We start from the raw sequence: 12,780 nt of genomic DNA, 5'->3' as shown, positions 1-12,780 counted from the left end.
AACTTTATAAAAAGGATAACAGTCCCTACTTCATATGGCTGTAGTAAAGATAAACAGGATATGTAAGCTCTTGGCACATTTACTGACATATTGTAAATACTAAATAAGTAGTAGTTTTTATTACTACTGTAAAACATCTAACTAGAAGCCCAATCAGAGAGAATCAATTCATAAATGAGGCTCTGTAACCACGATGCTATAGCTTTATTTCATTAACTAAGAACTTATTAACAAAGAAAAAAAAGTCTTAATGAAATTCACCGAATACTCTATAAATATACTTACACACTTATTAAAGCTGTTGATCACAAATTAAAAAGGCAGTATCAATATAGATATCGACAGAGGTACACTTGATCCTTAGTTCAGAGATCTTTCCACTATAGGGAACTGCATCTTTTTAATTAATTTGAGTTTACAAGGCTTTCTTTAAAATTAAAATGCTCCCTTGAGGGCTATCTATCAGTTGTTCACACCTCACTGTGAATTACTTTAATCAAAAAAATACATTAAGTAACACCACCTACTTAAAGAAATTGCTATTTGAAGAGTAGTGAGAAGAGGGGTAATTTTAAAACACGTGTGCTTCGGGTGGAGCAGGCCTGTCTAATGCTCACAGGGAGAATCTTTATGCAGCCACCCGGCAGCACGATGACAATGGCACCTGCAGGGTGAGAGCAGAGCGGCTCCAGGAATTATAGAAGACATCAAAGCAATTCCCCTCTAACGGGTTGAACTAGGTGCTCTTTAAGAAAACTTCCAGGTCTATTATTCCACTGTTCTCTTCTGCAATGTAACCTGAGACCCCAAGTGGTCTTACAGTCTTCTCAATACCTCTAATCTCCTCAATACCTCTAAAAAATCCATTCAGGACACCTTTGGCAAGTGCACCCACAAGGCCAATGACTGACACAGCACACAAATGTGAAGCAAGACCACCCTTTTCTATAGATAAAATTCAATCACTACCTGGAATTCATCAACTTATCCTTAATTTATATAAACTAAGAGTCTAACTATGCTCAGAATAAATACAACTGGGAAACCATCCAACCTAACAAATAGAAACACTGCAGTATTTCAGGAGTTTCTCAAAGCTTTGTTTAATGCTTTCTAGCTCAAACAAAAAACATTAAGGAAAAAAAAAAAAAAAACACCTCTCCTAGTTTCCATAATGTTCCTTTAGCAGAAGCCTAAGAGTTTAAAAGTGGGAAAAGTTTTTGAATGTTAAATATTAAAATTTATTTCCAGGGAAGAAGGATCCTTCAGAATTGATTTGAGAACATACCTCACACTTACTCCCTTTGAGTTTCATTGTCATCTAAAATAACACCATGGCTGCCTGGCTAAAGTACCCCAAAAATGCCTACTGCTAATATTGTACGTATGCTTTAAAATGTATATTTTAAAAGGTAAACTATTGTCCTCTAACTTGCAAAATGAAAATAAAAATTTGGAGGCATAAGAAAATCCTTCAAAGAAGAGAATATTATCGAAAGTCTATCAGGAACATATTACCTTGCAAGTCAAGAAAACAAGAAAAAACCTGAACAAACTGGTACCTCTGTGGCAACACAACAGTGGCCAAACAACAGTGGAGAGGATGCCACCGTGAAGAGAACACACAGAGGCACCGCCTCTCACGTGTCACAGTGGGAATCGTTCACATGAGAAATCAAGAGGTCACCTTGGATTAGAGCAGCAAAAATAACGAACATGTGAACAAACAAAAGTACTTAACGAGACAAGTTATAATCAAACTATTAAAACATAAACTCTGCAGCATCCCTACCAGAGTAATCATCAACAAATATTGAACACTGAAATTTGATTTTTACACTTGCCGGCAGCTCTGTGGAGGAGGATGTAATGTTCCAAAGCCAAAAATAAACGTATGGCTATTCTTAACGATTTTCCACATAAAACAAAAATGGTGTATCTCAAAGATAAAGGTCTAAAGAACACATTAAATTTTGTCCCTGGTTAGCAAGGATAAGAAAATAAGAGTTTTATTTTTTTCAACAACCTGATATAAAGTTAATATTTTCAGTGGATATCATTCTAATCTATCCCAGTGCATCTGGATTGAGAGGGACTAAGAAAGAGTTCTTTCATAAACACAAAGCTAGAACAAAAGCATGGTAACCACATTTTACTCACAGCTTCCTTCCATGTTAGGCAGTATGTCAAGTCTCCTAAACCACTTTATTGTACATATGATTCACCAAAGTTCTACTTTCTAAATGTTAGGGTTTTATTGGGTTTTGGGTATGTGTGGATGGGTCTAAATGGATTTAAAGGTAGCCTCCACAAACATACATACATAGCAACTGTCCCAAGAAATCTTGTGATGTGAGAAGAGAGGAGAGCAGATATGGGTCCTGAAGGGAAGAGCCTGAGCACAGAATATCCCAAGACAGCCCAGCCCAAGATATATATGGTCATGTATTTCTAACGTCCCTGCTACTGTCATACCAGCACACATGTAAGACCACTTCTACAATCAGCAGCTCTCTATGAATTAATTTGATCAACATTCTTTTGATCAAGTCTAGGCACTATGCTAGGTCCATGTTCTTTTATTCACTCTGTAAATATTCACTAAACATGCCAGATACTATGCTAAGCTTTTCCATAAGGATACAAATTAATAATTCATGGCCTGGTTCTTGAAGAGCTTACTTTAAGCAGGGCAAATAGACACTTAGATATCTATATGTCTATATCTTACTATATTAGACATATCTATAAGAACACAGTAAAAGCTAAAATACTGGTAGAAGCAAAATGCTGCGATTCTGTGTAAACAGTATCCCTACAAAGGAAAAGTTTTCAAATGCAAAAGTGAGCTTAGACACATGAAAAGATGTTCAACATCACTAATCATCAGGGAAACGCAAATCAAAACTACATGAACGGGGCCCGGCTCCGTGGCTTGGCGGTTAAGTGCGCGCGCTCTGATGCTGGCGGCCCGGGTTCGGATCCCGGGAGCGCCCCGAGGCACCGCTTCTCCGTCCAACGTGAGGCCGAGTCCCATGTACAGCAACTAGAAGGATGTGAACCTATGACATACAACTATCTACTGGGGCTTTGGGGGGAAAAAACTGAATAAATAAAATCTTTAAAAAAAAAAAAATAAATAAATCAAAGGTGTTCCTTTCGGAGGCGCTAGGGGAGAATCTGTTAAAAAAAAAAAAAAAAAAAAAAAAAAAAAAACTACATGAACGTGTCACCTTACACCCGTTAGAATGACTATAATCACCAAAACAAAAAATAACAAATGTTGGAGAGGTTGTGGAGAAAAAGGAACCCTCACTCACTGCTGATGCGAATGCAAACTGGTGCAGCCTCTATAGAAAACAGTATGGTGATTCCTCAAAAAATTAAAAATAGAAATACCTCATGGGGGCCGGCCCAGTGGCACAGCAGTTAAGTTCACTCATTCCACCTCGGCGGCCCAGGGTTCACTGGTTCAGATCCTGGCACGGACCTACGCACTGCTCATCAAGCCATGCTGAGGCGGCATCCCACATAGAAGAGCTACAACTCTACAACTATGACACACAACTACGTACTGAGGCTTTGGGGAGGGAAAAAAAAAAAAAGAGGAAGATTGGCAACAGATGTTAGCGCAGGGCCAATCTTCCTCAAAAAAAAAAAAAAGAAAGAAAGAAATACCTTATGATCCAGCTATCCCACTACTGGATATCTATCCAAAGAACCTGAAATCAACAATCCAAAGAGGCCTACTCACCCCTACGTGCATTGCAGCATTATTCACTATAGCCAAGAAGTGGAAGCAACCCAAGCATCCATCGACAGATGATTGGATAAAGAAGATGTGGTATATATATATACAATGGAACACTAAAGACAAAATTGTCCCATTTGCAACAACATGGATGGACCTGGAGGGTAATATGTTAAGCAAAATAAGCCAGACAGAGAAAGACAAACACCATATGATTTCACTCATATGTGGAAGATAAACTAACACATGGACAGAGAGAACAGTTTGGTGGTTACCAGGGGGTTGGGAACGGTGGGCACAAGGGGTGAAGGGTCACATTTATATGGTGACTGACAAAAAATAATGTACAACTGATATTTCACAATGTTATAAACTATTATGATATCAATAAAAAGTAAATAAATAAAAAGTGAGATTAGAAATAACTTTCTTGTGCAAGGCATAGCGGATACTGACTAAGTTAGGGTTCTTTGGTGTAAGGTTCTGATTTAAGAAAAGAGTAAGAGGCAGTTAAACTGTTAACATAAGCTAGAGATCAGAAAGATGGATAATTTGATACCGGGTTGGATGGGCTGATAAAAGTGGAAAGTTGGCAGCAAAGAGGGATTTGTTCCTAAGAGAAATTATTCTAGGCACAGAGAAAGGAATAAAGAAAACAAGATTTGCTGAACAGGTGTTGAAAACTACTAATAGCCAGAACTGTTAGATCAAAGATTCACTAAATATGGAGATGTAAACCCTAAAAAAGAGGAGTAGGGGCGGAGAGGGGACTCTCCTGAGTCAGCATCAATAACCTCAAGGAAAAAGCTCAGTAATTATTTCATGTGGAATTATACTCGATTTATTAATTTCAGGGAAGACACTGTATTCCTGTTTAAAAAAAAAAATACCTGCACCACATGTAGTTTATGCTCTAGTACTTCCTCACATGATAATAAAGCAGCTATATCGAGCTTATGTGAGATCAGATCATTACACAATGAGAGGCAATAGAGCAGTAGATTTAAAAAAAAAAAACAGATTAAATCTATCAAAAAGAAATAAATTAAAATACCAACTCAGGAGCCAGACCACTTTGGGCAAGTCTCTTCATTTCTCTGGGCTTCAGTTTCTTCATGTGCAAAATGAAGATACACATTTCCTATCTCATAGGATTTTTGTGAGGCTTAAATAGTACATGTAAAATACCCAGAATTGTGCAAGGCACAAAGTGCTACATGAGTACCAGCTGTTGCTGCAGCTACTACTACTACCACCACTACTATTACTACCACCACCACCTACTACTACTACCACTACTACCACTACCACTACTACTACCACCTACTACTTACTATTATTAACTACTGCTAACTACTAGTACTACCATTAACTACTAACTATTACTACTACTACTACTACCACCACTACTATTACTACCACCACCACCTACTACTACTACCACTACTACCACTACCACTACTACTACCACCTACTACTTACTATTATTAACTACTGCTACTAACTACTAGTACTACCATTAACTACTAACTATTAGTACTACTACTTCTTGGGGTAAGCTAGCAACAAAACACAAAAGAGAAAGCTAGGGTACCAAGGCCACTGCCTGGAAGAGAAACCCTAAGAGAAGGCATCTCCAATCTCCTACTGAGGAAGGGTTACTTTTCAGGTCCCTCAAGTCTTGATTCACTCTGGGGACAGTAGGGACACGACGGTAACACTGAGTTTTGTTACTCGAATTGAGGAGAGGCCATCACTGCTGGCTGTCCTTCCCTGACTGCTGGGAAGCAAGAAAGACAGCAAAGAGAGCAGTGACAATAGCAATTAGCTTGGAGATCTACCAGGAAGAGCATTAAGATCTAAATGTTGGCACTTCACTCTCGGAGAGTTGGAGCAGAAGTTACCAGGGAAGTTGTATAAAAAGACGCGCCAACAGTCTGTCAGACACCACCGGAACCAATTCTACTAACACAACAGGGACACAGTAGGGAAACACTATCTTAAATTTGTGGGGCCCTCCTTGTGAAACTATTTCCCAGTGTTCTAAAATGTGTTGTTTTCAGAAAATCAATGTAATGCCTTTGAAACAAGCCCAAATAGCAACAGTCAGATGAAGATCATTACCTTACCAGAGCTAGCTATACCGAGTTATATTTCAACAGCTAATGCCATTTCAAATCACTACCTAAACCTTAGTTAACAATAATTTGTCTCTGAAGACATTTATGATCTAAATTATTCAGGCTAAACGAAACAACTTAAAACTTCTCTATTAAAAGTAAACAAAAGGGGCCGGCCCCAGCGGTTAAGAGCGCATGCTCTGCTTTGGCGGCCCAGGGTTCGCAGGTTTGGATCCCGGGTGCGCACCGACACATCACTTGTCAAGCCATGTTGTGGCGGCATCCCAGTAAAGCAGAGGAAGATGGGCACAGATGTTAGCCCAGGGCCAATCTTCCTCAGCAAAAAAGAGGAGGACTGGCATCAGATGTTAGCTCAGGGCTGATCTTCCCAAAAAAAAAAAAAGTAAACAAGAGAAACATGACAACTATCTTAATGTAATATTACCAATCTTAGCATAAACCAAGTTTACCCTGAGCATCATATTTTCTATGAGATCAAACAGATAGTCATCAAAAAATAAACCAGTATTCTGAGAAATAAATAATTCATTCAAAAAATAAACCAAAATTCTGAGAAATGCAAACATTTTGATTTCCCAACATCTACTCCTTGCCAGTTTAGTAAATCAATCAAGATAATCTTGCCTGCTACCCCACCAATGATTATTTTAGGAATGGTCAGGCCGATGCCAACTTGGGCACTAGGATTGAATGTTATGGTCTATGGGTGGCAGAGCTGAGGTGCAGAGAGAATATGGATCTTTGATGACCTGCTTCTAGACTTCCCCTTACATGAACTATCAAGTTTTCTAATTATTTAAACTGGTTTTATATTTGTACCCTAAGCATACTAATTTACACATTTTGTTTTCTAGGTCTATCACTACATAAGAACATCATCTGTGTTCATTTACATGTTAGCAAAAAATACTTATCCTACTTTAAACAACCTGATACACATAGCTTCATTAAAATAAACAGGTTTTATTGACAGTTAAATAGGAATATTCCAATAACTTTCTTTAATAATTTCCAGACATTTTCCCCTTTAATATTTATCAATAAAGTAGAAAACTAATAAAAATACTTAAAAACATCAAACTCTCAACTTGACATAAAATTTTAGTTATATAATAGCATTACTTTTTAAAGCACAAAAAAATATAACTTGTAGACTCTAAAATATTAGTCATGTTCATACTATTTAAGTCATAATCAAAACAAGAAAAGTTGCTGGGGCTGGCCGGGTGGCACAAGAGGTTAAGTGCACACACTCCACTTTGGTGGCCCGAGGTTCGCAGGTTCAGATCCCAGGCGCACACCAACGCCCTGCTTGTCAAGCCATCCTGTGGCAGCATCCCATATAAAGTGGAGGAAGATGGGCATGGATGTTAACTCAAGGCCCATCTTCCTCAGCAAAAAAAAAGAGGAGGATTGGCATTGGATGTTAGCTCAGGGCTGATCTTCCTCACAAAAAAAAAAAAAGGAAAGAAGAAAAGTTGCTAATGCTTTTTACATGATTGAGTTTAGCTTTTTAAAGAAATCTTTAGAATTTGCTGCCAATCAGCCATATTAATGGAATACTTGGGTAGAATGGATAAATAATTGCAACCTATAGAGAGGCCAAAAGTGTTTAACCATTTATTCTATTTCCAACTTCATCATGCTGGATAAACTGTTAAAATAAAAATTAAGATGTTTCTAATAAACAATGATTTAAACAATAACAACAGCAAAAAGGATGAAGGTAATAAAAGAAAAGCAGGAGTAGATACCAACTGGAATAACTAGTTCCTGGAAATGCACAAGGGCAGAGGAGGGGGGGAGGAGGAAACCTCTCAGAAGTCTTTACAGAAAGGTCACACTCTGACACACGCACAGATGAGGCATTATACAAAGCAGATACATTCTGTGATCAAGATCACTTTAGCATGCATTTAAACTTATAGAGAAACCATGTTTTCCGAAGGAATTTAGCCTGTTTTACAAACACATAAGGTGAGCATTACTTCACGCACCTTAGCTAATGTTACAGTGGGTATTTTGAAGATTTATTCATACCATAAATACACTACAGATTTAAATTGGAGCTGAAAAAAATAATGTATCCCTTTGAGTCTTCAAAGAGAACTTGGCTGGGCCTCAAAAGAATGTAAATGGACAAACTTCAATACCCACAGGACAACAAAAGATAACCTTTTTAATCAGAAAAAGCTCCCTAGAACCTAGGAGCATTCCTTGTCTGGGGACAAACCAGACCACAGCTGTTGTTCAAACGGGCCAGGAGTACAGCAGACAGGGCCGGTGGAGCCTGGAGCGTGTGTGACTTCCTACCTAAAATTACTTGTGCCCATTTTACCACAGCTGGGTTGGGCTCCTCTATTTTAAGGTGTGCAGCTACAAATTGCTTAGGAGCATATAATTGCTGTCATTTTCTGGAGCTAAGAGTGTCAGGAGACCTTCCTCCAAGCTTCAGAATGGACAAGTAGTCTCCACAAAATCCCACACTTAATCACCATGCTCTCTACGGTCTAAGTACACAGACTACAAGTAAAATCATACACTGGAGATAGCTATGAAAACATACCACACCAGAATACATTAAAAAGGAAATAAGCAACAAGAGAGATCTCTTACGTATTCTTTTCCACCACCCCTCCCCCCCCCACACACACACATATGACAAAGTTGGGGAAAACCTGACAAAAATCACCATACTAAAGGGTTCTTGTCTTTTCAGGAAATTATATAGAACTGACAGCCGAAATCCTTCCAAGTAATGTCCCACTAATGTTTACCTCTCTGAACATGCTATGCTACTGGAGTAAATCCAACAGAAGGGGCTACTCAGTCCGCTTTCTGGAAACATTAGAAGGGAATTGGTGTGGCTCCCATTTGTACCGGCAGTAGAATTTTCACTGATGTTTAAAAAAGGAACTAAATTTTCAGAGACAAATGAAACAAAATGAAAAGGTATGCCCTTCCACAAAAACTAAAGATAACTTTATCAACGAATGGTCAAGTTGAGTTGTAAGTTACATGGCCTTAAGACATACCTGAAATTTAAGCTGCACAGATTAACATACATGATTTCTACAATCTCATGGCAAAGACCTAACATCTATTTTATTACCAGCAACTTGACACACTAGATGCAGAATACACATTTAGTACTATCATTATCCTTATGCTATTATGTTCCAGTGGTCTACAACATTAACACTTGTTTTGACAGACTTAGTCATTTTAAGAATTAACAAAACACACATACCTTCATTTTCAGAGGCATGACATTTCACTTTCAATACCAGGTCAAAGGTTCTTTCTGGATTTTCCCTAAAAGAAAAAGAATTTTGTTTTATTTCCTATGATAAATAAATAAGCATCTCTATAAAGTTGATACTTTCTTAACTTTAAAAACTAATCTTGTTCTTGTCTCAATATATCTCATGTGACTATATGACCACAACGTAGCAGAAACAACAAAGTTTCTTCCCAGTTCAGCAACTGAAGAGAGCTGAGGCCTAGGAGTTCTGAGACTTCGGGCAAAACATAGAACCTCTGAGCCTGTTTTCTCACCTATAAAGTGCCTTGTTCACTGCAGAGAGCAATTGTGAGGGTTATAAATCAAATAATACAAGTGGCAGTACCTTATAAAGTATTCAGTGCTGGATAAATGTAAAGCATTGCCTTTATCTTATTGAATCAAATCAGAAAGCCAGGATGTTCCTAAGCGTCTCTAACTTTCCCTGCCAACAGAGTCTGACAGCAGGTTCTCAGGCCTTCTTCAAAAGACTTGCAACATAAGTGTAAATGATGAATCCTGGTTCCACCTGGTTCTAGACACCCCAAAACATTCATGATGCTCCTTAAATGTGACACTTTGCATATACTTCTCTTGAGATGTAGTTACCATACTTAAGCATGTTTAAAGCAGCAAACTCTACACGGACTCCAAGGCTAACAAAAAAGGCCTTGTTTTATGTCAATTATCTGTGGGGAAACTGGACATCTGCCTCAATATCAGATTTTCCCAATAGGAACAGTAGTTGCTTTGCTTCATTAAGAAGTTCACTTCTTTACTAAGTTGTCATACATTCAACCTATTCATTGGTTTAATTTCAAAAACCAAATTGAAATCTATTGAGACTTTTTTTTTTTCAAACTATAGCTCTGTTTAACCTCTTTCTGCCAGAAGATAAAAGATGAGGCAAAGTGTGATACCACAATATCCACGTGACCGAAGTGTTAATATATTTCGGTTACTTCTACTAAGGAGACCTCAATGTCTTTGTACAGTGGCAGTTTTTAATATGTACTTCCTTCAAGAAACTCATGCCAGTTTGGCTTCTAAACAAACATTCATTTAAAAAGTTTATTATGAATCTAGAAACATAAGTGACAAGCCATAGAAATTAACTCGCAAACATACATTTCCTCAGCCCTCCCACTATCAACTTGCTTCAGTGGGAATAATCTGGACTCAGGTGACCACCTTCCTCATAATCCAATTAACGTCAAAAAGCATACCCTCTTTTTAAATCACTTACCCTGCCCCCCCATGATGTCAAACACTGAAGAAAATCATTCTAAAGCACATACTTTTCCTATTTCCCTAATATTCTTTAGACTCTCTCTCAGGTGTAAAAGTTAAATACTGGTTCAGTTATACTGTGAAATTTAAAAAGCCTTTCACGCTAATACGGCTATACATGATATTCACTATTTTAAACTGGGGGCGGGGGGCAGGAGCTGTGAAAAGGCAGTAAGGGAAAAAAGAAGGAATTCTTTGCAAAGTAAGTTTCGGGAGAAAAATATAAATCTCATGCCTCTAAGATCCTCAGAACAAAATCCCCACAGTTCTCCAAACTGCTTTTTACCTCTTCTGAAGGAAAATGTCCACTGATGTGCTCAGGCAAGCACATAAAAGACCATCTCATTGGATACCATTTTGCAAGCACCATGCCCTATAAAAACACACCTCAGAGGACACACAATTTTAAAAGAAGAAAGCATCTGAGGCGAACCGATAAATACACTGAAAATGAAAGGTTTCTCTTCCTGCCAGGAAAACGCTTCGAATAATGACCGCTTAACCTCAAGGCTGACTCCCCGCGGACACCCGCGAGCCGCCGCCCCGCCGGTGCCGTCTGACACACTCGGGGCGCGCCAAGCCCGCGGCGGCCCCACCCGGCCGCCGGCTCCCCGCCACCCCGGGCGGCCGTCGCCGCGGGCCGGGCAGGCTTTGCGGCCTAGCGCTGTCCGGCCGGCCGGCCGAGGGCACTGGGCCCGGCCCCCCGCCCGCTGGGCCCGCGTCGGCCGGCGGCCGGGGGCGAGGGCCGGGGCTCCGAGCAGGGCCGCCCCCCGCCCGCCCGGCCGCCCCACTCACTTGGTCCTGCAGTCCATGGTTACATGTCGCGGCGCGGCCGGCCGTCCCCGCGCTCCGAGGGTCGCGCCGCCCCCGCCCGCCGGGAGGAGGCTGCTCAGAGCCGCGGCGGCGGGCCCATGCCGGCGGCGCCCCCGCCGCTTCCCCGCCTCCCACCGCACCCCACCCCCGAGCCTTTTTGTGACCGCAGCAGCGGAGCGCGGCCGCCGCCCCCGCGTCCGCCGGCCGTCGCCCCCGCCGCCCCCACAGCCGGGGCCTCTCGGTTCCGGCGCCCGGCCGCCCGGCGCGGCGGCTGCACCTTCCGCCAACCAGGAAGTCGGCGCGCGGGGGCAGGGGCGCGCGGGGGCGCGCGGGCGGCTCACCTGGGCCGCGCGGGCGGGCGCCGGAGCCCGAGCGGGAGGCGCGGCCGGGTCCCCGCGCCCCGCGCGCCCGGAGGGTCGGGGGCAGCGCCGGCCCGCTTGGCCACCGAGCCAGAAACGCCAGGTGCCCGTGTGTCCTGCGCCCCGGGCCAGCCCACTCCATTTCTGGGTCGGGGCCAGGCGCCGGGGCGTCAGGGCTGCAACCCCCGAGAAGCAAAGTCACCGAAAAAGTACCTCGCCTTGCAGCATTTTCCACACCGTGTGCGCACGGAATCGGACCCCTAATTAATTGGTATTGTTTGCTGGAACCTTCGTTTTAGGGCGTTTCATGTCATTGCAGACTGCAAATTCGGAGCTCCAGTTGACGCTCCGGGCTCCCGCCTCCCTCCAGCCGTGGCCTGGTGACTTCTCTGAAATTCAGAGCTGCCCCCTCCTGATTCGGGAATGTTCAGACATGTGCACCTGCTAACTAGCCCTGCCACGTAGCAAAATGCTAGCGCTCCCCTGGCCTGCACATATAGGAGGCAGGCGTTCCTATACCGCGGACTGCAGCGTAACCCACGACTGACTTCTGGACACGCTGGCGTAGTGACAGGCCTCATAGGACGGCAGTCCAGGGAGCTCAGAGAGGGCACCACTGAAGCCGAGGGTGAGAGGGGCTAGTATAATAACTAACATTTGCATAGCACTCAAGTATGCGTTAAGCAGGTGATATACACTGTCTCAGTACTTGCCATAACTCTAGGTGATCAATACTTTCATCAGCACTTTATAGATGAAGCAGCAGGCCCAGCTAGCCCAGTGCGTAATGGCAAAGCTGGATTTGAGAGCAGGTCTGCCTGAAGCGGATTATTTACTTCTGCCTTCTCTTGCCTTCCTCCCTGTCCCGCTGCCTCATATCTAGGCTCTACCGAGAACAGAAGCAGAAAAAGTGAATGATAGACATTCAAAAGATTGTCCAGGGCTGGGCTGTTACACGGAGATGTTATGGAGAAGGCTTCTCCCGCAAACGTTACCACCCTTGACACATGGCCACAGTGGTTTTCAAAAGGTAAGATGATGAGAGGAAACCAAATGTGATAAGAATAGAGTGTGAGTCATGAGACATAGAAGTCAAACAAGTGGTCTTGGGAATTAAATAAAGAATTTAGAATCAAGAACCTA

General features: G+C 42.0%; 1 protein-coding gene across 4 annotated transcripts in view; it reads right to left on the bottom strand.

Moving 5' to 3' along the window:
- Positions 1–11,921, bottom strand: part of DENND1B (DENN domain containing 1B) — a 245,462-nt gene extending 233,541 nt beyond the window's left edge. For 3 of the 4 annotated variants that reach the window (XM_087424343.1, XM_087424345.1, XM_087424344.1), the window contains exons 1-2: positions 11,261–11,342; positions 9,143–9,207 (exon numbers count right to left, since the gene is read on the bottom strand). In XM_087424343.1, coding sequence (XP_087280469.1) covers positions 9,143–9,207; positions 11,261–11,277 — 82 coding nt within the window. In that variant the 5' untranslated portion in view covers positions 11,278–11,342. Of the gene's footprint in view, positions 1–9,142; positions 9,208–11,260; positions 11,343–11,850 lie in introns of those variants that run through there. The other variant, XM_087424346.1, reaches the window with a different exon arrangement.
- Positions 11,922–12,780: the final 859 nt, after the last annotated feature.

The sequence above is a fragment of the Ceratotherium simum genome, chromosome 36 (genome assembly GCF_057802395.1).
Source record: "Ceratotherium simum simum isolate JZ-2026a chromosome 36, ASM5780239v1, whole genome shotgun sequence".
Taxonomy (NCBI): Eukaryota; Metazoa; Chordata; class Mammalia; order Perissodactyla; family Rhinocerotidae; genus Ceratotherium; species Ceratotherium simum.
This window is presented reverse-complemented; position numbering and strand designations above follow the sequence as displayed.